We start from the raw sequence: 24,948 nt of genomic DNA on the forward strand, positions 1-24,948 counted from the left end.
TATGAACTCTTTTAGGCAACTAAGGCACTGTTTAGAGTGCAATGAAAGAAATGCAATAAGTAAGGCACATGGGACCATCTGGTTCCTGGAGTTTTAACTTCACTGCTGTAACTCTTACCTAACCTCCCTTAGTGAACCAATAACTGATGCTGTAATACCAACTATTTAAATTATTTGAGAACAGAGCATCTCAGGGGGCCAATATAACATATGCATGTAATTTTTCATCTATGAATCAACACTGGGGCTTTCTCTCTCTCTCCCCATTTTCTTTAAACTTAAGCCTTTTCCTCCAGCTGTCTCATTGCTTGTCAAGAACCTCATTCCCTCCAGGCTTGTATTATTCCCATTACACTTTCCAAGATGAACACAAAAATTTCAGCATCCTGGAAAGGCATTCTCAAAAGTTATATTTTTTTCCCACAGCAAAATATTTTTATTTGGCAAGCTTTCATTCATAAATATAAATCTTATTTAGTTTTTAAAAAAGTTAAATTTTACTTCTAGGCTTAGAAACAATACACGAACAAGAAGCAGTTATTTCCTTGTGAAATACACCTCTGTTAATTGGAGGAACAGTCATTGCTGTCTAGGTTGTATCTGGAATAAATGGCCCCAAGCCAGGGAGGCCAATAGGTTTGCAGATCAAATCTGTAACTTACCTTGGCACAAAAACACAAACTCTTCCATTGCCCTAGGCCACATTCCTAACTCCAATGAACTGGATTACAAATCTGGATGTTGGTTTTAAGACCAATTTGTCAAAGAGTGGGTAGTTTACCATAAACCCATGGCTTATGCAAGAGAAATAATTGAAAGGGTTTCCTGCTGCTAGTGGGTTAGTTAAAAACAACATCTTTATACAAATAGCACATTTTACATAAACTTTGAATCTACAAAGTTCTAGTGAATCTAAAGTGGTTCAACTTTAATGGAAAGCAAGTTAACAAACTGACACATAAATATCTTCCTCAAGGCTGACATATAGATAAAATGGACCACCTCTCACTGCTTGTCCCACCAAAATACCTTTCATGAAAAATGCTACGGCCCCAAAGTTCTAATATAGGGACAAAAATTAGACCTATTAATTTGAATATGAGAAAAAAGAAAATAAATTATATATTTGATTTACTTTTTTAAACACCTTATTCCTCATGATAGATTAGAATTTTGGTCCCAATTCTTTACCCATCTCTGCATCTACACCCTTGCCATGACCTTATCACAGGCAAAGTGTACTTCCCTCCCTAGTGGCTTTGTGCTTGGCCATGTGACTTACTTTAGCCAATGGCATGTAGTTGAGAGTGACAGTGGGCCAGTTCAAAGCATGGGCATGAAGAGGTCTCATTCGTTGCCTTTGCTTTCGTGTATTCATGCCATTGCCTTGAAAAAGGCTTCTAATGGGTAGCCGCTGCCCCTTCAACCTGGCTATCATTGACCCCAGTGAAAAGCAGAACCACCCCAGCTGTTGCAGCTTGAGGCGAATCTCCCAGTGAAGCCCAGTCTTGTGAGAAATAAACAGTTATTTTGTATCACTAAGGTTTTGACGCAACCTCTCCACCACAAAGAGGTAAAATAGTGGAAGCAAGTGACCTGGGTTGTTTCTTAAACAAGACCTCAGCTACATTTTCTTTATATGATAGTGAACTGCATATCCCGTGTAGCTACATTAACAGAGACATTGTACCTCTTTGTTTTCAGTGAACAATGAAATCAACCTTTGTTTATATTGATGATTAGCTCTTAGGTGACTACCATATCTATGTGTGGTACAGCGTTTGCAATTGGCAGGGAGGAATATTAAGATAGTTTATATATACTCTCTGCTTCCACGCGAATTGTGTTCAAATTAAGGAGTAGAACATAAAATCACCAATTTCAAAAACTAGACCAAGGAAGAATACACAGTCAGTCCTCCATATCTGTGGGCTCTGTGTCTGTGGATTCAACCAATCATGGATTGAAAATATTTGGAAAAAAATTACATCTATGATAAGATTGTACAAACTTTTTTCCCTTATAGTATAGCACCATTTATATCACATTTACATTGTATCAGGTGTTATAAGTAACCCAGAGATTATTTAAAGAGTACAGGAGTATGTACATAGGTATGTGCGAATACTATGTCATTTTATATCAGGTACTTGAACATCCTAAAAGTTTTGTACGTGTGAGAAGTCCTGGAACGATTCCCTGATGGGTAGAAAGGGAGGATTGTACTTGTGCCCAATGAGCGGTACATGTGAGTGCTTTACACACTGAGTCTTCTGGAGGAAGAAATCACCATGGGAATGTCATTAAAAGAGTTTTAGAAGAAGAAAGATTTGATTTGGGTTTTGAGGGGTGGGTAAATTAGGATTGGGCTAGTGCAGGAGAAATGTGTGGGTAAGAGCTCAGAGACGGAAATGGCATGTGATGAGGGTAATAGTCTTCAGATATTCCGTTCGTCTCCCCATACAGGAATTTTGATAAATTATGTTTTCCTGTACATTTTTAGTGTGATATCTAATATTTTTCATCTTAAGATTAAGTAGATGCAAAGAATATAATTCCTAATAATGTTGTTATTATTTGTATTTTAACATATAATTATTTTACCACTTTAAAAATAAAATCAATAAACATAAATGCTGTAGTGATGCTGGGTCGTACAGCACTGATATTTTTCTAACAGTTGGAAATTTTTTAGTTATTTTTATTCCTTTTTATTTATGCTTTTTAAGTAGGCTTTACTTTTTAGAGCAGCTTTAGGTTCACAGCAAAAGTGAACAGAAGGCACACAGACTTCCTATATACTCTATGCCCCTTTTTATTCCTGAATTCATATTTCTATTCCATTTCCCCCACAGAATTTTCACCTAATGTAATATAGTTTATCTTTGAAAGTTTTCATTAATTACCTTGTCATACTTTTCTGTACCAAAAAGATACTAATTGAAATTTTAAAATATTAAATACTCTTTGACCATAGGGTCTAAGTATTAAAAATTCTTTATTAATAGTAGCATACATAAGTATCTTAAATTTTTAAAAATCATTACTAAACGTAAGTAAAATTTTATTGGAAAGCTATCTTAATGAAATGAATGTGTCTTCTTTTTAAATTAATATGTTGGTTCCTGTATCCATGAATGAATATTACTTCATTCATTCATGGTGCTAGGAAGAGATGGTGTTCAGTATCAGTTTGATTCCTACTTTTCACTTTTATAGTTGTAAGTGCTGAGAAGCTTTACTCACATATATAAGTAGATAAGAATAAAATAAATGTTCTTATAACAATGTCACACAAATTTTAATCCCTTTTGCTGAGTTATATACCAAAAAGAGATCCCATAGTTAGTGATCTTTCATCAAAAAATTTTTTTTTGCTCCATTATCTAAAAATTGATTAGGTAATCTTTCAATGTTGATAAAAAGAATTTGAGATCACAAAACTTCAAGGTGTCAGAGTCCAGTTGAGCACTAACATTTGGAGTTGTTTATTGTTTTCTTTTTTCCCTCTCTGTAGTAAATGTGAGATGGGTGAGGAGTATACACTGCTCTTAGAAAGTAAGAAGTAAGTGATTGTTTAAAAAAGCAAGAAAGGAGAGTGGGTTTGACAACTTGGATGCAGCTGAATTGTCATGCTTATTAATTTTGTGAAAAACATGTACATATGGAAGTTGAGGATTTACTATTAGCTTAGCTAAATAATTAATAGTTGAGGAAACTATGACCTTAAGACTTACTTGTCTCCTCTTGGCAAGTTTTTGTGTACCCCGTGGTATGTATATCCTAGTTTGAAGGTGATTGTTTTATAGATCATCAAATTGGCCAGTTGGCTGGACCCATCTGGAAAGTTACAATAAAGTTGATCCACAGTCTAAAGCACAACTAAGGAAGAAATGTTTCAAAAGCTTTGGACTTGGTTCTACTACTACAGGGACAGCCAGTCTAGTCTAGAATAAGCCAATTTTTTTTTGCCAAGAAACATGAACATTTCTCATGGATGGAAAGTCATCATCTGGGAAATAAAAAAAAACATATGTTCTTTGGCAGTGCTTAGAGATGCCTGTTTTCACACCTGCATCTAGAACCACAGGCAGTTCCAATTTACCAGGTGAACTGAAGAGAAAGCTCCCTTCACAGAAGTGGTGTTATGCTTAGATCACAAAAAAATAATTCCTTGCATATTGTACATCACTAACAGTTGGCTGGATTTATGCCTTTTCAATGAATGCAAGATGGGCTGAGGGATTTCCCTAAACACTTCTGGAGAATCTCAGATGCCTTCAAATAAGAGGCTGAAACATTTGTGATACAACTCAGTTCTCCTGGCATAAGAACATAGGTGTGAGAGGCCTTCAAATGAAAACAGTATAAATTAATTACCATGAGTGTTTGTGACTTTCACATGTAGAAGAATCTAACTGTATGTGACTATTGATAGGACTTGTTGAGGTTGTCCAGATTGAATTGGGTAGATGTAGTTTATAAGCATGTTGCTATAATTAGGGAGTTTACTCCTATTACCTCTATTTCGCAAAGAATCTGCAGCTCCATGTAAGAACACGGGAGGTTTATAGTAAGTAAACATGCAACATTAATGGTATGAAAGACTATTACAAATATAACAATAAATGTTGTTTTGAAACCTCTTCCTAAATACTAATTACTGATTTATACCACTCTCCTATATTCCTTAATTCAAATATTTGTGTGATAAGTAGCTACTTAAGGAGTTTCATTTTTTAAGGTTAGTTTTGCTTTGAAGTTAAGGTGTTGAAGTTAAGACTTACGGATTTTGTAGTGATGTGAGGGAACTGCTGTGGGTGTTGCTTGGTGTTTTAACGAGGAGAGGGTAAGGTGGTATAATAGAAAAATATAGTTTTATGAGATTCAGAGAAACTTGTTTCAGTTCTACTAGAAACTAATCATTCAAACGGCCTTGTTTATTTCACTCATTTCTTATCTGTAAAATGAATATAATACCTCCTCTAACAATCTCCCAGGATTATTAGGAAAATCTATGGAGATACAGCGTGGAAAAATATTTTGAAAAGTTTAAAGTATTATGCAAATGAAAGTTGTCATAGAACAACAGGTTTTATGAAGACTAAATTTAACATAGGTTGTTACTCATGGTAATGGGGAATTTAATAAAAAATGTTGATGGACTGATTCTATCAGGACCTACTGCATTTTCCATTTCTACCAGCCTTGCTCTTACCTTTCCCCATAGCTGGGGCCCTACCTTCTTACACAGCCTTGAAGACTCAGCTATGGGATAGTCCCCAACACCAACCCTGACTGTGTTAAAGCGTGAGATATTTAAGAATTCCTAGGTAACCCTGCTTCATTATGAAACTCCCTGGCAAATGCTATGCAACAAATTTTTATTTTCCCTGAACAAAGGAAACCAATAGATTATGAATGATTGTTTTTCAGCTAAATGGGCTAATATTTCTATATTCTTTTCCTATAAGACAAACTATAAATTTGCATTGAATGAGAATAAAGAACATATGTTAAGCTGTTTTATTGAGATTAAAGAGAAAATTGTTTCTTGAATCCCAATTAAAGCAAAATAAAGTAGTAATGGGCTTTCACCATGGACTCACAATCTTTCCCTGAGGAGATAAATAAAAAGAATCAGGACTCATTTGAGCACACCATCATCTAGTTATGAGGTTTGGGAAAACTCCCATACCATTTACTGCCTAAAATTTACTAAGAGGGCCTGCTGAGCTTAGGGGCCTAAGATCATCCATTTGATTCAAGATTTCCACCTTTAGGCTAAGGGCCAAAGGCACTGTAAGTACTTTTGAACGTTGCTTGAACAAGACTGTATAAAGTGTATGAAGGGCACATGAAATGCTTTATCTAGTACCTGACTCTTGGTATCCTGGGATATTTTTCTTACCTAGACTTAAGAAGTAGAAGTTTCATTTGGCTTAGAAAGAGGAGACATGTCCTCCATTAGCTAAACTTGATAGAGGTCTTATCATAGGAACTGCCTAGTACCTTAGTGTAGGGTTTCTCAACCACGGCACTGACGCTTAGGGTCAGGCTGTCCTGTGCTTAGCATCATCTCTGGCCTCCACCCACTATATAACAATAGCACTCCCCGTTCTCGCACCCTCCAAGATGTCACAGCTACAGTGGTCTCCAGATATTGTTAAATGTCTGCTGGGGAAAAAATTACCACTGATTGAGAACCACTGCATTACCCTTCTACCAGTCTTGCTCTGACCATCACCCCTATCTTTTTTCATCTTCCTATCTCCATACCCAGAACTGGAGTCCTGTCCCTGAAAAGAAATTCAGTCTTACCTGATGCCAATTGACAATATTTTAGAAAGCACTTAATAGATATTCATTAATTAATAATTAGCCTATTTATCCACCTACCAAGTATTTACTGAGCACCTACTATGACTCAGGCACTGGAATTATGAGGAGACACATTACATTATAGGTGAGGAAATAAAGTCATATACCATCTCTTTCAATATACTACTGGGTAGAATAATGACCGTGTCTTTGTTGAGGACAATTTTCCAACAAATCCACTTTTACCAAAAACAGCAACAAATCCACCTTTATCAAAAACAGCTCAGATAAGTAGATTGCAAAAATTTTCTCCCATTCTGTAGGTTGCCTGTTCACTCTGATGGTACCAAACACTGCATGTTCTCAGTCATAGGTGGGAACTGAACAATGAGATCACCTGGACTCGGGAAGGGGAACATCGCACACCGGGGCCTATCACGGGGATTGCATTGGGAGTTCTACCTGATGTAAATGACGAGTTGATGGGTGCTGATGAGTTGATGGGTGCAGCACACCAACATGGCACAAGTATACATATGTAACAAACCTGCACGTTATGCACATGTACCCTAGAACTTAAAGTATAAAAAAAAAAAAAAAAAAAAAAACCAAAAAAAAAAAAACCGCTCAGAATGACTAAGAGAGGCCGTGTAGTAGATATTCCTAGGATGCCCTCTGACTATATATGGAACAGAACAGAACAGAACTGAATTTCTTTATTCTGTATAGTCCTGAGTTCTAAACTCCAAGACATCCCATCTGAGATCACAGCCACCTGTCCGGAGGCCCTAGGTTTTGTATGGAAAATGAGTGAAAAGTCAGTTCTCTATAATGAGAACCAGAACCTCAACATAATCATCCTCTGGCATCAAAACTGCTTTCTCTGATCACATTCCTCCTGGGTCAGCTCCAGAATGCTGGAAACTCCCAAGATCCAGGAGAAGTTCCAATGGAAGACAGCCTTCCTAGCAATGCAAATATTTGAATTGAGTTGCTCGATCTCCTATTGGAAATTCATTCCAAATGTTAACATGTCATGTCAATGTTGCTGTGGTCTCCCAGAGGTTCCTAAATGAGAGATTTCATCTCTTACTCGACTGAGAGACAATCATCTAAAATCTTGATCATCTAGTCCAGTCTACAGACCCCTACTGAGGCCAGGCAATTTGTCCAAATTATCCTGAGATGCTTATTTAGCACTTCCTTTAAGCTCAAAGGTAGTTCAAAAATAATACAGACCCATCAGCTGTATCACCTGCGTCCCTCACACAAATGCTTCTACCAGTCCGTCACAGTGAGAGAGATGGAGATCATTTTCACTCATCTTCATCTGAAAAAGTACAAATAAAATACAGACCCGTAGCCTGCTGTTCGTGCCAGCTCAGACTCTTCTACCACTCTGTCTCTGCAGGGGGGACGGGGATCACTTTCACAATCATCCTCATCTGAAAAGTCTCCACAGTCATTGTCACCATTACACAGAAGTCGCCTCTTTATGCATCTGCCTGCAATCAAAATCAGGAAAGACTCAATGTGTCAAATGCCAAATTTGTTCTTTCTTTCTGAAGTTATCATATGCACCTTAACCCTGGAGGTGAAGTATCAGAAAAACACATTTGAGTTCTTCGTACAGAATATATAGATGGTTGTTTTGGGGGCCTTTCACGCTTGGAAATCCAGGTGTCTAGAAGCATATGCTTTTTTTTTTCTTTTCTTTTCATTCAGGAAGGCACACAGAAACCCACAATGAGCAACTGGAGCACAAAGATTACCTGTACCGCATTGAAAGTCATTTCCGCAGTCATCCTCAGCATCCTCACAGGGCTCTGTGGGCACACACTGTCGTCTGTCTCCCACAGCATCGGTGCAACTTTTCCCATTAAATTGTCCGAAGACCTCAATGCTTCTTGAACGAAACTGCACAATATCAGTTAGAATAATTAGAATTTCTAATGCCAAAAAAAGTGTATGGTCTAAAGGTGCATCCATACAACTATATCCCTCCAATGAGTCAATGGTTTTAAGATAGAAGCAGTGGAAGAAGTCACTGATGTCATTTAGGGTAACACTCTGCATTCTAGGTTTGGCAGCCTCTTATACAGATGAGTCCTCTGGACACTCATTTAGTATTCTGTACAACATAAAGATTTCCTGGAAGAGTTAGCAACATACATTTGAATGTTTATCCCTCTTTCTGGGTTTGGTACTCAGTTGTGGGGCTCCCTGCCTCATAGTCATTTTTCTGGAGAGGCTAGCAATACAGTTTCCATTTGGGGAGGTCAATGGGGAAGGGAGATGAACACTTACCATTTGTCTGAGGCAAGGATCGCATTGTGACCACTCACTCCAGGGGCTCATTCTGCAGTCTATGTGCGATGTGGGGCCACGGCTTTCTGTTGGCTGTGGGTCATAACTAAGATAATAGAACATGCCAGTTTATAATGACCATTGTGTATGTTTGTTTCCTAGAAGTCTTCACAAACACAGTTCATTTTGTACTTTATCCCCTCTCAAATTACACCATTTATCTTTTTACTGTATCTTTCATTTCACCCTTAATTGCATGCTGTTTTGTATTTTCAACTCATCTTTTTGTTTTTGTCTGTATTGTAAGTTAACTTTTAACTTCCTAGCAATGCAAATATTTAAAACAACAAAATAACGACAAAGACGAAAATTAGCCAAGCATCTTTCCAGGCATTTTACATAGATTAATCTTATATTTCCAACTAGATTATGTACTTAATGAAGCTAGAAATCTGATTTTATTTTTTTGTGTGTGTCTTCCTTGCCATCCACCATACATCACCCCTCACCAAGAGACTGGTGAGGCTAAGTTACCTCATTCTCTTGCAAATTTAAGTCAGCCAGCCCAGGCCCAGCCATTCCTGTAGCAGGCACTTCATAAATCAGGTATCCCCTCTCTGGTATTCTGTATGCCCTAAACTGGATGCTTTGCTACTTCACACTTCACTTCAGGAATTATTCCTGATCTTTCTGAGTTTTAACATATATTTTGGCACTTATGCCTCCCTTTCCACCCCCAGGCCCACTGCTCAGCAGTGCTTTTCTGGCTTTGAACTTTCCTTTCTCTGTTGGTTCACCATTTGAGTCTCTTCTGGTTGAAATATTACCCAGGATAATTATAAAAAAAGAAAACACAACAGAACCAGAAACCACCAAACAAGAATCCTACAAATTCCCTACTTCTACTTGCCTGACCTGACACTGATCCTTCCTATAGCTAAGCCTCTTAAACCACAGAAAAGGCTAGGCGAGGCCAATCTCTCCTCAAATGCTCTAGATCCCAGCTCCCGTTAGAGACTCAGATCCATTGAATATCTTGTTCCTTTTAAACTCTCCGTCTCTACTGTCTCCTTTCCATTTGTAGTATAAACTGTTCAAGTTTGTGACATTAAACATAAAAAGCCAATGAATGAACAAATCATGCACCCTCCTTGATTTCACATTTTCTTCCAGCCACTTCCATCTCCCTCCTGCCCTTCACAATAACACTTCTTAGAATAATTGCTTGAAACACATTTATGTTTTTCTGTCATCCGAAGAACAAGTCTTATCTCCTCCTTCAAACTCTACATGCCCTTTTAGTTACTTCTAAATTCTATTTTCTTTTTAGCCATATTTCTTGAGAAAGTAGTTAGCACCCTCATCTCGTTTCTTACATCCCAAACACTTCTCAACCATCCTGCCCTGTGAACACTGCTCTTGCACAAGTCCGTGATGACTACCATGTGCCTCACTGTTCCTTTCAGTTCTTATCTTACTGACTGCTTCATGACATTCAATGTATTGACCACTGTTGCTCTTCAGGACACTCTCTTCTCTTGGATTATAGACTCTTTTTTCATTTCTTTTTTTCTTCTCTGCCTAGTACTCCTACTCTTCTATGCAGACCCCCTTCTTCTGATAGTCCTTGAAATACTTATTTTCCCTCAAGGTCATGTCCTTGGATGTCTCTCTCTCTCTCTCTTTTATTTTTCTCTATATTTTCCCCAGAACTTTGGTTTTCATGTTTATGCTAACGACACTGTATTAGTCTATTCTCACATGGCTATAAAGAACTACCTGAGACAAGGTAACTTACAAAGAAAAGAGGTTGAATTGACTCACAGTCCCACAGGCTGTACAGGAGGCATGACTGGGAAGGTCTCAGAAACTTACAATAATGGCAGAACGGTGAAGGGTAAGCAAGCACGGCTTCACTTAACATCAGGAGAGAGAGAGCAAAGGGGGAAATACTACACAGTTTTTAACAACCAGGTCTCATGAGACCTCCATCGTGAGAACAGCAAAAGGGAAGTCCAGCCCCATGATTCAATCACTTTCCACCAGGCTCCTCCTTGAACATGTGGGAATCACAATTCAACATGAGAGATGGGGGCACAGTGCCAAACTGTATCATTGCACCCTGGTCCCACCAAAATCTCATGTTCTTCTCACATTTCAAAACACAATGATGCCTTCCCAACAGTCCCCTAAAGTCTTAACTTATTCCAGCATTAACTCAAAAGTCCAAGTTGAAAGTTTCATCTGATACAAGGCAAGTCCCTTCTGCCTATGAGCCTGTAAAATCAAAAACAAATTAGTTACTTCCAAGGTACAGTGGGGGTACAGGCATAGGGTAAATGGTCCCTTTCCAAAAAAGAGAAATCAGCCAACAGATAGGGGCTATAGGCACCATGCAAGTCCAAAACCCAGTTGGACAGACATTAAATCTTAAAGCTCCAAAATGATCTCTTTTGACTCCATTTCTCATGTTCAGGGAATGTGGATGCAAGGAGCAGCTCTGCTTCTGTGCCACTGCAGAGTAACACCTGCAGCTGCTTTCATGGGCTGACATTGAGTGCCTGCAACTTTTCCAGGTACACAGGACAAGTTGCTGGTGGATCTACCAATCTGGGGTCTGGAGGATGGTGGCCCTCTTCTCACAGTTCTACTAGGCATTGCCCCAGTGGGGACTCTGTGCAGGGGCTCAAATCGGACACTTTTCCTTCACATTGCCCAAGTAGAGGTTCTCCACAAGGGCCCTGTCCCTATAGCAAATTTCTGCCTGGACATCCAGGCGTTTCTATACATCCTCTGAAATCTAGGTGGAGGTTCCCAAACCTGAACTCTTCCCTTCTGTGTACTTGCAGGTTCAACACCATGTGGAAGCCACCAAGGCTTGGGTTTGTACCCTTTGAAGCAATGGCCTTAGCTGTACCTTGGCCCCTTTTAGGCACAGCTAGAGTTGGAGCAGCTGTGATGCAGGGTACCATGTCCCAAGGCTGCACAGAGCAGTGGGGCCCTGGGCCTACTCCATGAAATCATTTTCACCTCCTAGATATCCAAGCCTGTGATAGAAGGGGCTACCACAAAGGTCTTTGAAATGCCCTGAAGGCATTTTCCCCTTTGTCTTGGCTATTAACATTTGGCTCCTCTTTAGTTTTGCAAATATCTGCAGTTGACTGGAATTTCTCCCCAGAAAATGAGTTTCTCTTTACCACCTCATGGTCAGGCTACAAATTTCCCAAACTTTTACACTCTCCTTCCTATTTAAATATAAGTTCTCTTTGCTTATGCAAATGAGCATAGGATTTTAGAAGCAGCCAGGCCATATCCTGAACACTTTGCTGCTTAGAAATTTCTTCTACCAGATACCCTAAATCATCTCTCTCAAGTTCAAAGTTCCACAGATCCCTAGAGCAGGGGCACAATGCCACCAATCTCTTTGATAAAACATAGCAAGAGGACCTTTGCTCTAGTTCCCAATAAGTTCCTCATCTCCATCTGAGACCACCTTAGCCTGGATTTCATTGTAAATATCACTATCAGCATTTTGACCAAATTCATTCAACAAATCTCTAGGAAGTTCCAAATTTTCTCTCATCTTCCCTTCCTGTCTTCTTCCAAGCCCTCCAAACTCTTCCAACCTCTGCCTGTTACCCAGTTCCAAAGTCACTTCCACATTTTCAAGCATCTTTAAAGCAATGTCCCACTCTTGTTACCAATTTTCTGTATTAGTCTGTTCTCACATGGCTATAAAGAACTACCTGAGACTGGGTAACTTCTAAAGAAGAAAGGTTGAATTGACACAGAGTTCCACAGGCTGTATAGGAGGCATGGCCGGGGAGGCCTCAAGAAACACAATCATGGGGGAAGGGTGAAGGGGTAGCAAGCACATCTTCACATAGCACAAGAGATGGAGAGTGAAGGGAGAAGTACTACATACTTCTAAACAACCAGATCGCATGAGAACTCCATCACAAGAACAGTAAGTGGGAAGTCCACTCCCGTAATTAAATCACCTTTCACTATACCTGTCCTTCAACACATGGGAATTACAATTTGACATGAGATTTGGGTAGGGACACAGAGCCAAACCATATCAGACACCCAGAGATAAGTCAGCAGCCCAGACATCTTTCCTGAATTTTACACTTCTGAATACAACTTCCAATTGGACCATGGACTCGAAGGTCTTCATGGCTTATTGAACTCAATGCATTCCCAAATAAGTGCATTAATTTTTTCTCTCCTCTCCAATATGCTTCTCCCTTGCATTTATTGTCTTGGTAAATGGCACTTCCATTTACACAGTCATTCTAATTAGAGACCTGGTGCTACTTGTCTCATCCTGCACTTCAGTCCTCATCTATGCCATCAACAAAAATTTGTTGTTTACAGTCTTGTAAATGACTCTCAAATCCATCCATTCTCTTCATCTCTTTCAGATGTTTTTTCTTGTCTACACCAACCTTATATATCTCCTAGATGACTACAAATATTACTCTCTAATTCAGTTTCCACAAGGCATCCAGAAGGGTCTTTTAAAAATGCAAATTTGATGTTACCATTCAGTTACCAGAAACCTTCAGTAGCTTCCCACCACTCTTGTGATGAAGTCTAAGTTTTTTTAAACATAATGCAATAGGCAGAAAAACAACTCGCAAAGATATCCCTGTTCCAATTCCTGGTACCTGTGAATATGTTGCCTTACGCGGCAAAGGGGGCTTTGCAAATGTGATTATGGGGAGATCATCCTGTATTATTTGGTTGGACCCACTCTGATTACATGGGCTCGTTAAAGGAGAAGAGTGGGTGAGAGAGATGTGAAGAGAGAAAAGGCAGGAGAAATTCAAAGCATGAAAAGGGATTCCACCTGCTGTTGCTGGCTCTGAAGATGGAAGAAGAGGGCAATGAGCCAAGAAGCACAGGCAGCTGTAGAATCTGGGAATAGCAAGGACATGATTTTTCTTTAGAGCCTCCAGAAAGTAATCCAGCCCTGCTGGCACCTTGATTTTAGCCCAGTGAAACTTAATTCAATTTTCTGACTTCTAGAACTGTTAGATAATAAATTTGTGTTTTAAGCCACTACGTTTGTGGTAATTTGTTACAGCTGTGATAGGAAACAAACGCACATTCCCTAGAGAGCTCTACATGGTCTATCCCCTTCCTAATTCTCCAACTTTACTTTTCTCCACTTAAGCTCCAGCTACACTGAACATTAAAATTTCAAGTCTAGCCACTTTTTCTCATGTCTTCAGGCTTTTAACCATGCTATTCGTTATTCACTACATTGATCTCATCTTGGACATACATTATTTTTTTTCTGAGAATCTGCCTTAACCTCCTGGTGTAATTTAGTTTTCTATGTACATATTCTTATAGCATCTTGTTCTCATATTTCACTGAATTAATTATTCACTCATCATTTATTTATTTGTTCATCAAATATGTATTAATTTCCTATTATTGGCTAAGCATGGGAGTTACAATGGTGTTCAAAACAAAACAAAACCAAAAACATGATCCCCAAAGTAGAAGTTTACATTTTAGCTAAAAATACCAGTGAGCTTGGGGACTTTCCTGTTTTGTTCAGCTTGAATATAAATACCTGGAACTTAAAAGGTACTCAGGAAAGGCTTTTTAAAAGGAATAATTGAATAATTGAAAGAGGGGGAAGGAAGTCCTTAGTCATGGGGTTTTGGCCAAATCTAGGCCTGTATCTCTCTAGGGTGTGAGCTCCTGGGGAATCATCCACATGGTTTTTGAGCAAGGATTGCAAGCAGGCTTCCTGGCTGGAGGTGGCATTTTTGTAAGCCTGGCCCATGCCTACACCTTCCAGAATATCAGGAGGTGTGATGAGCTTCTATCTTCTAAAATTGTAGGCTAAAAATATATTACATAGGATGCCAAAACTTCTAGAAGAAACTGCTTTCTTGAAAGTCTGAGTACTAGTGCATATCTGAAACCACATGGTTAAGAAATTCTCTGCTAGAATATTTCCATAAAACTACAGCCTCATCTGGAACTGACAGGCCTCGTCAAGAGGCAATACATTAAGGTGTAGAACATACCCCTTAATGCCCTATAGCAGTGGGTCTCAATACCAAGTACATATCGTAATCCTTAGATATTAAAAATAGGAATTGTAAAATTGTGATCCCCACTCTATACTGATTAAATCAAGCTCTCTGAGGATGGTCTCTAGGTATCAATGTTTTTAAAAAGTTACCCAGGTGATTCTCATGTTCAAACAATGTTGAGAAACACTGCTTGGCAACATCTGGTGGAAATACATGATATCTGAAGGGTGGACCTCAAGTAGGTATAGGGGTACTCATTATGTCATTACCCAAGATTGAAACCACCATGGACCTAAAATTGTCACTGAGCTGGTATCCTTTCTGAGTACCTACTATGTTCCAGGTATTTGATATTCAAGCTGAACAAAACAGAAATGTCCCCAAGCTCACTGGTATTTTTAGCTAGAATGTAAACTCCAGTTAGTTTGAGGATCATGGTTTTTGTTTTGTTTTGTTGTTTGGAACACCATTGTAACCCCCGTGCATAGCCAACAATAGTAAATTAATAAACAATTGATGAACGAATAGATGAGTGAATAAGTGAGTAAATATTTAATTAAATGAAACATGAGAACAAGATGCTATACGAATATATACATAGAAAACTAAATTACACTAGGAGGTAAAGGAACCTCATTGGAACATCATTGGTTTCAGGAATTCCTCTAGGTTCTATTAACATTTCTATGAATCTTTTTAATGTATGTTTTCTCCGGTATTAGTGCTGTTGCCTTAAACTGGATTATCTGTTTTCATCTATCATTTTTGTCTTTGTCGTTTACTTAGATGAATATGTTAACATTTTGTTTCAACATTTTCCCAAGATAGGTTACTTCCTCGGTTCCAGAAATTCCATCTTTCTCAGCTGCCACCAGACAAGCCTCAATGAATGCTGGTCCAGAGGATGCTGTACAGACTGGAGAATCATGCATGGAAGGTAAAACTCACTGCAAATACTCCAGAGTGAGTTACAGTCCATTATTGGATAAATCTAGAACCCAACCAGGGCGGTTCATCTTTCCCACACATAAGTGACTAGACCCTGCTCCAATGATACTGGCATTGCCTCTAGACAGTTCTCTAACATCATTTGCAATAATAATAGGTCCACGTTCATTATATGTACATTTATTTACTTCCTTCTTAGCTTCTAACCCAAGGACTCCCTTTTTTTTTTTTAAATTAAAAGTGTGACTCACACTTGGAGCTTAGTACAAAGCACCAGATCTTTGCCTTTGATCTTTTATTGATCTCGCAGACTGTGATTTGAATTCATTCCCTGAATGATTCATTTATCTCCATAGGAAGGTTCTTACATATCAATCTCTTGCCCTGGGAGTAGGACTTACATTCTCTGGATGTTAAGCTCAGTGTATGAGTTTTCTATGGCCTCTATAACAAAGTACCACAGACTGGGTGCCTTAAACAACAGAATTTATTTTCTTGCAATTCTAGAGGCTAGAAGTCTGAAACCAAGATAAGGTTGTGTTGACTCCAACTGAGGTCCCACTCCTTAGCTTGTATATGGCCATCTTCTTCCTGTGTCTTCACACGGCCTTGCCTTGTGTCTGTGTTCAAATTTCCTCTTCTTATAAGGACACCAGTCATATTGGATTAAGGCCCACACTAACGACCTCATTTTAACTTAATTACCTTTTTAAAGGCCTTAACTGCAAATATAGTCACATTAACAGGTTTTGGGGATTAGAACTTCAACGTATGAGATGGTGGGGGCGGAGGGGGGGAGATACAATTCATTCAGCCCATAACACTCATAAATGATTTTGATTAAGTAAAACCTTATATTTGTCTATTCATTTTACTAGACAATTTTCAAAGCTCATTTTCTCCTTAAACATTTACCTTTTCTTGGTAAAGTTTGTAAGCATTACTAGTTCTTTTTTATAGATGGGAAACTAAAAATGAAGAATTATACTACTTATCCAAAGTTGAACAGTTAGTAGAAAACTAGGTCTAGACTTGACAACTCTTAGCTCTTAGTTCAGTGCAATGTTTCCCTGTTTCCTGTGCTGGCTTTTTTCCCCCAACCTAAATCCTCTTTGAAATAAGCTGAGTGGTCATAGCATATTTACTAATTTCTGCATCTAATAGCCTCATGACTTTTAGACATCTTGAGATACAGCAAGTTAACAAGAATGTAAGTATTTTTAAACATATAGCAGTCCTAGGCAAAGCACGTCAGTTGGACAACCTGAATCTTGCCTGGACCTATTTTAAGCTTACACCTAAATGATGTCAAATTAGGCAAAAATAAATTGAAAGTTGTTTTATCACCCGGTTGTTTTGCCTTCACTGTCCCAGGTACCTGGCTCACTGGAAGCACAGTAAAGGCAGAACTCATGGGAATTGTTCGGAGAGAATGACAAGTCCTACAAAAAGAATATATTATTGAAAGAATATGCTGCACAAATGTCAAGAAAGAACATAGGTGATCTTGACTAGCTTCTTCGGTCTTTCATCCTCTGAGTCCAACACCCCCTCCTCAGCCCACTTAACTCACTCAGCAGATCATCTTTTGTAGTTCAAGGACTGCATATGTACAACACTTACCACCTGCCTATCACCCTGCTGTGCTATTAGGCTGAGTGGAGAAGTATTTGTAAGGCACTTTCTGGATTCTTAGATGAAATGTGTTTATCAAATAAAACATACCTCCAAGTGTTTCAATCTCAGTTTGAAAGTCACTTCCTAGATCAAAGTGATGTACATCAACGTGGCAGGTAGATCTACCTCTGGGCCAGAAATGCATTAAACAAAGGGTCATTGATATACACCTGGTCCTATTATCCTGCCACGAAGAAGAGTTTCCAGTTTTAGAAAAAGAAAGCCTCAGTAGCACCTCGAATTCCAGGATACTTTGTGGTAGGCCCGGGCAGGAAAGCACTTACTTTATGAAGGAATCTTTTTGTCAATAAATACAATAATGTGGCTCCTCTGAGTGGAGAAATACAAGCTAATTAGGACTACATTTTTAACCAATGGATCTGACACAGTTTCTTTAGTTCATGCAACTCGTCAAGATGAAAAGATAATATAGCAGCAGTGTCCAACACTAAGTTTTTTAAGAACCTTTCCTGATTTCTCAACTCTTATTTCAGAGCTTCTCTCATGTGGCTTAAATGAGCCGAGGGTCACCAACATTTACTGAGGACCTGGTACATGTCAGAAATTGTTCTAGTGGCTAAGGCTGCAAGACAATGTCCTTGCCATCATGGGGCCTACACTCTGGTGGGTGAGATATAATAAGCAAGCAAGTATGCCAGAAAATGCAACATGCAATATTTCTTAAGACATGTGAGTTATGAAGGAAAACAAAGCAGGCTGGGTAAGAGGATAGAGAGTGCCCTAGGACAGGAGTTGGGAGGGAGAGCAATGAAAGAATCCTCTCAGAGGTGGTGTAGTGCTTTTAAAATATGTCCAGCAATGCTTTGACACTCTTCCCATCAAAAATAGGGTTTATGTGTGCTTCTATTGAAGTTGGCTGGGCCTTTGTGACAACCTTGATGAGTAGAAGGCAGAGGAAGTAACACTGTATGAATTTTAAGGCTGGGTTACAAAAGGCCATGCTAATTCTGCTGGTTTATCTGAAGATACCTGCTCTGAAAGTCTTTCACCACTGTGTAGGAAGCCACCTACGAGCAGGGGGGTGGAGAGAGAGAGATTCCCAAGGACACCCAGTTGTTCAGCTGCCCAGCTGACTGAGTCTGCCCAGCCCAGGTGACAGACATGTGAGTGAATAAGCCATCAAGATGACCCCAGCCCCAGCCACCATCTGACTACACCTATGTGGGAGATCCATGAGAACCACTCAACTGAGCCCAGGAAACTCCTGGATTTATGAGCAAAGGAAATAATTGCTATTCTTTTAAGGTACTATTTTGGAATGGGTTGTTACACAGAAAAAAAAAAGTGGGGGAGGTAGAAGGTGATAGTCCATTAAGGTCCGAATGAATTGAGAGAGGAAGCTCTGTGAGGGTCTGGATAAAGTTTTCCAAGCTAAGGGAAAAATAAATGCAAGGCACTGACGTGGCATGTTGGAGGCACAGCAAGCATGGTGTTAGAGTAGAGTGAGCAAAAAAGAGAGTGCAAATGCCCCTGGGGAACAGGGAAGGGTGCAGCTTTACCTTGCAGGCCATGGACAGGCGTTTGGATTTGAGTCAGAGCTTGCTGGGAATACTTAGAGGAGTTGGAGAGCAGAAGTAACACTGAGGTTTGTGTTTTCCAGTGATTTCCGTGGTTGCTAGATGGAGAATTGACTACTGGAGAGTGGACAAAAATGGAGGCAGGCAAGAAATAATAGTGATTTGGGCTGGAGTGAGTGGTGCCCATGGAGATAGTAAAAAGCAATCAGGTTTGGGATATGTTTAAATATAGTACCAACAGGACTCACTGTTAAGTTGCAAGTGGGAATGACACACATAGAGGTGTCAGGTATGAGTCCCAGGTTTTAATCTGAGTAACTTGATAAATGGTAGTGCAGGGTGGGTAGAGACGAGTAGAGAAATCAATAGGTATTCTCCAGACATGTTATGTTTGGGATGCCTATTAGATTTTTCAAGAAGAGATGTTGACTATGCAATTGGTCACTGGGCTCAGGGAAGCAATTGCACTTGAGATACAGCTGTGGGAGTTGTCAGAGTCTAAGTGGTATTTCACCATAGGTATAGATGTGGGGATGTCAGCATATAAGTGGTGTTTTACCATAGATATAGATGTGATGTTGTCAGAATATAAAAGGGTATTTCATACCATGAGGCTGGGTCTAGAGTAATGTGGAGAAATGCGCCAACATTTTTTTTTAAGTTACAACATGTTTGTATGCCATTGAGAATGATTCAGTAAAAGGGAGGTATTGATGCTTCAGGAGAAAAGTGGAAGAATTATAGGAACAAAGTCCTCGATTAGGTTAGAGCAGAGGAAGCCAGTATGCAAGTGGACTGGAGAAGCTTCACAGGAGCATCACAGACCTCACTTGGCTGAGGTGCAACAAGGGAACTTGACTGAGTTGCAATTGCCATTTCCTTGTTAGCATTCCTCATTAGATTGTAAGCCCAGAGAGGGCAGGGATCCTTCGTAATGTGTTCAACATTATACTACAGTTCCTGACGCAACGTCTGGCTCATCTGACAAAGTTGATAACTGTTTGCTGTGTTAAATGGACAAGTAAACAAATTATACTATTTGGCCAAATGTAGTTCATAAATAAACATCTGTTCACTTGCATGGAATATAAAAATGAAAAACTTAAGAGAATATAACCAAAGTAGGAGGAAAAAGTGACATTTTAAATGTCTTCAGTTTGTTAGATATCCAAAACTTTTCTATTAATGAATGTTTGGATATTTTCTAGATTGTTGAGATAAATTGAATTAAAATAAATTAAATAATAATTGCTAACATTTGTGAGCGCTTATATGTGTCAGGAATTCTTCCCTTAAGCCTTTATATTATCATCTCACTTAATTCTTATATCATCCCTTAAATATCTACTACTATTATTATTATTACACTTTAAAGATGAGGACCTGAGCCACAGAGATGGTAAGGAATTGCCCTCAGATTAGACAGCAGCTACTTGGTGGCAGAGTAGGAATTGAAACCCAGACAACTTCTCTCCAGAGCCCAGGTAACCAGTCACTTTCAGGCCTTCTAATCCCCAGTCTACTACACCTTCGCTATTTAAAAAGTGAAGAATAAATTAAATATGAAAATAACTCCACTAAAACATACCACGTAAAGTCAAAGGATGAATGACAAACAGGGAAAAATATTTGTAATTCATATCAGAGACAAGACTAATTTATGAATTGATCATAGAAATATGTAAGAGAAAGACAGGAGACTCAATGGAACAATGGACAAAGGAAATGAATAGTTCACAAAGAAAAACATACATATGGCCTTTAAGTGTATGAAAAAATGTGCAATCTGACTCAATAAGAGAAAGGCAAATTAAAACCGTGCCGAAATAACTTTTTTTTTAAACCTATGAGGTTGACAAATATCAAAAGGTTGGCCTACAGTTGCTGTGGCAAGGCCGTGAGAAACAAGTACTCTCTTACCCTGCTGTTGAAAATGCAAAATAATACAAATAGGGCAATTTTAGCACTGTCACAAAGTGATTAGCTTTTGACTCAGATCACTCTGGGAATTAATCCTCAGGTACACCTAACCACTTACAGAATGATACATAAACAAGGATATTCATTGCAACATTATTTCTAGTTCAAAAGATTGGAAACACCCAAATGTTCATCAGTAAGAATTAATCAGCTATGAGAATGAGGAAGCTCCCTCATACTGACTCAGAAAGTTATCCAGGATATGCCATAAAAAAAAAAAAAAAATGGGAAAGTAAAAGATAGTATATATAATATGATTATCATTTGTGAAAGACTGGGAGAGAATAAGATTACATATGAGTCTATGGTTTAAATCTACAAAAGAACTACTGGAAGGATACTCAGAAACTCATATATGTGACAACCTGTAGAGGTAGGATCAGGTGGAAGTGAAGAAGTGTTTTTAAAACACTTTATACATACTTTAATATACTTTACATATAATAACACAAACCTCACAGAAAGTCATGACTGGGGAAAGTAAGATATTCAATGTGTACCGTGTTTTATTTTTGATCTTTGAACCATGTGCATATTTTGTTATTTACCAATTAGAGAGAAAAAGTACTGATAGGTACACTCACAGAGCACTTCCTGTTTACCTGGCGCTGTGTAAGCATGTTGTTTTTGTTATCTCAGGTATTCCTCACAGCGGGACACATTATCTTTCCCACTTAGCAGGTGAGGGACAGGTTTAGAGAAGTTAAAGAATTTACTTAAGGCGCAGAGCCAGTAAATTGTGGTGCCTGGGATCAAACCCAGGCTGCCTGGCTCCAGAAGTAGTGCTCTGAGCTACTAATCTACGCTCAGGGTGGTTTTTAACATTGATGGTCTACCTTGAGAAACATAAGAGATGATATCCCCCTCATGGCCAGTTCTCATGGGCACATTAATCTTCATTTAAAAAAAAAAAGAAGAAGAAGAAAAAAGAAAAGAAAAAAACAGTAGTTAGAAAACCCCGACAGTTCTCCAGTAATAATAGGTCACTGTAGCTGTGGCTAAGATGTCTTCAGCCATGGAAGAGCCCTGAAGGCTAGCTGTAATTCCAACCCTTCCTTCTTAAACAAGAAAGATATCAAAGTGAAAGCACAGCAAGGTTATTTTTTTTTAAATACCTGACATTTATTAAGTTCTTACCATGCGCCAGGCACAGATGTCGTAAGTACATTACATGTATATCTATTTAATGTTCACAACAAAAACCTTATTAGATAGATGCTATCATTACCACTGTGATGAGTTGAATTGTGCCTGCCCGCCATCCCTGAAAGGTATGTTGAAGTCCTAAGCCCCAGATAATTATTTGGTCTTAAGTATCAAATAAGATTGGGACCTTATTTGGAAATAGGGTCTTTACAGAGGTAATGAAGTTAAAATGCCATCGTTAGGGTGGGCCCTAATCCAATCTGACTGGTGTCCTTTTAAAAAGGGGACATTTTTATAAAGACACATACAATGGGAAGATGATGTGAAGATGGCCTTGTGATGATAGAGACAGAGACTGAAATGAGAGACCTGAAACCAAAAAACAAAATACAAGGGAGTGCTGGCCACCACCAGAAACTAGGAGGGACCCTTCCCAGAGTATCTGAGGGAGCATGGCCCTGCCAACATCTTGATTTCAGACTTCTAGCCTCCAGAACTGTGAGACAATACATTTCTTTTGTTTGAAGCCATCCAGCTTGTGGTGCTTTGTTACGGTAGTCCCGGGACATAAATAAAACCACATCTTACAGATGAGGGAACCCAGGTACAGAGAGGCCAAGCAACCTGCCCAAACTGACACTGTTGGTAAGTAATGGGGCCTCAATCTGGGCCTGGGAAGTCTAGCTTCAGAGGAATGCTTTATTCTGAGGGTAAATTTATATTTTTAAAAGTTATTTTGCAATTTTCAGTTAGCTATTATTCAAACAAATCATCTCACTTCATGACTGAGGGCTCTGAACACTCTGTTTTGACTTCAACCCCCGTCAAAGGGCAAAGCACAGAGCGTTCAGAGCAGGGCAACCCGGGCAAACTCAAGAGGGCATAGCAATGGGAGCCCACGAAGCCAAACCAAACTCAGCCGTGCAGCTGCTGGAGCTGGGGTCCAGCTAAGGGGACTTTCCGGTTCTCCCTGAAACAGCTGAGTGTGGCCAGGACCCAGGGGGTACGCACTTCAAAGCAATAGAAGCTTCCCCACAGCCTCTCATTTTTGATCAGCAGGAGCCACAATCTAGGAATGTGGGTTGTTTGAATTATTATTACTATTTTTTTTTAGCTGAAGACAGGGTCAGGTGAAGTTCAAGAGAGCTAAAGCAACTTGGAGGAACTGCCTTTCCACATTCCTTTTGTGCCCAGATGCCCACCAAACAAAAATATGTCCTGAATGGTACAATGCTTTACAGATAATATGGAAAGAGGAGGGATGAAGGAAAGGTCTGGTCGAGCACTGGATGCAGCGCCCATGTTTGTCTGTCTAGCACCTCTGGGTACCCCCTCCTGAAAGATGCAGCCCTGTGAATAACCCACTTGGTGAGTGGTGGCCTCCAACTGCAGCCAAGAGGCAGGCGAAGATGTACTGGAGACAGACATCAAAGTTCAAAACAGCATTTGGTAAACCAAGAGTCAAATGACCAATGGGGAATTGGAAGCAGATTATGATTATGTCTGAGCAGAGGAACAGGACCTGGGCAGACGTTCCCCCCAGCCATACTGCTGAAGTGAGGAATATTTCAGTACCTTCACCAGGACAGATCATCCTGTATTGAATTACACAGTTCGATGTCTACTCCGATGACTCCAGGTTGGAAGGAAGGATGCCTCATGTGACCCTAACCTCCAGCATTTCTCGGTACAGTGTAGGTGTTCAATAAACACTTATTATCTAGGTGATTTGTTTCCTGGGTGACTTGCCATAGGCTTTGCATTCCTGATTAGGATCAGAGAAAAAGGAGAAAAAGTGTCTTCGGTCAAAGCCTGAGTGACAGGTCTGCATCACCACAATTCTGGAATGGAAGAAATATGACCTAAATCCCAAATGGCCCTAAACAAAATGCATGCCTCTGAACACAACTCAGGATGTCAAGGAAAAGAAACAAAATAGTTAACCTTTGCTTAAAGTGGAGGCAAAAGGGTGATGTATCCAAATGTTAAAGGGGTCAGACATTGAGGCAGAGTAAGGGAAAGATTAATTTCCTTAATTTTAAACTTCTTAGACATCAGGCACTAATAAACCCAGGTTTATCACACACTGGTGAAAACAAGCTCTATTTTATAATTCCAAATATTTAAAGAATACCTCAATCTTAACATTTGAGTGTCTGTTGAAAATAAATACCCAGAAACAGCAGCAGATTTCCATAGAAAACTTGCAAAGATGCACCCTATGTATTTTCTTATCTTTTTTCAAAGTTTAAATGCTAGGGCTCTGTATATTGCAATGTGGATTAACATTGTTATGTACTTTGCTGCTAAAAAGACCTTGAAATGCTAATCCTACAGGAAACTTCCACAGACAAGCAGAAAAGTAACTGACTCACCTGGGCGTGTACTCTGCTGTGAGGACGCTTATTTCTAAAATGCAGATTGCAGCTGCAAAGCTCCAGCAGGCTGACATGCTGCTCTTGCTGGGTGGCTGCGAGTGGGGTGGCAGAGCAGGTCGGGTAAGGCATTTATTTGCAAAGGGCCAGAGGACAGGGAACAAGTATTGTTTGTCTGCATTCAGGGTTTTTGTCAATTTGGGTGGCCTGGGTACTGAAGTCCAACCAAAGGAGAATCATTTTGTAATTCTTGGCCTCCTGCTTTCTCATATTGACAAGTAGATGTAGGGCAATGGGCCTGTGAATGCTGAAGTCCCTAAGATGGGCAGCAGTGCTGTGTGAAAATGGAAACAAAGGCTGGGCACGGTGGCTCACGCCTGTAATCCCAGCACATTGGGAGGCTGAGGTGGGTGGATCACCTGACGTCAGGAGTTCGAGACCAGCCTGGCCAACATGGTGAAACCCCATCTCTACTAAACATACAAAAAATTAGCCAGGCATGGTGGTGGGCTCCTGTAATCCCAGCTACTCTGGAGGCTGAGGCAGAAGGATCGCTTGAACCTGGGAGAAAGAGGTTGCGGCGAGCCGAGGTGG

The 24,948-nt window shown here is 39.6% G+C and overlaps 1 protein-coding gene across 1 annotated transcript in view; it reads right to left on the reverse strand.

Moving 5' to 3' along the window:
• The window catches only part of C9 (complement component 9), a 79,998-nt gene extending 55,477 nt beyond the window's left edge, over window positions 1-24,521 (reverse strand). Inside the window, exons 1-4 of the mRNA XM_011966214.1 lie at window positions 24,355-24,521; window positions 8,629-8,734; window positions 8,094-8,238; window positions 7,679-7,826 (exon numbers count right to left, since the gene is read on the reverse strand). Coding sequence (XP_011821604.1) covers window positions 7,679-7,826; window positions 8,094-8,238; window positions 8,629-8,734; window positions 24,355-24,431 — 476 coding nt within the window. The 5' untranslated portion in view covers window positions 24,432-24,521. The remainder of the gene's footprint in view (window positions 1-7,678; window positions 7,827-8,093; window positions 8,239-8,628; window positions 8,735-24,354) is intronic.
• Between the last annotated feature and the right edge of the window lie 427 nt (window positions 24,522-24,948).

This window comes from Mandrillus leucophaeus, unplaced genomic scaffold (assembly GCF_000951045.1).
Source record: "Mandrillus leucophaeus isolate KB7577 unplaced genomic scaffold, Mleu.le_1.0 Scaffold119, whole genome shotgun sequence".
NCBI lineage: Eukaryota > Metazoa > Chordata > Mammalia > Primates > Cercopithecidae > Mandrillus > Mandrillus leucophaeus.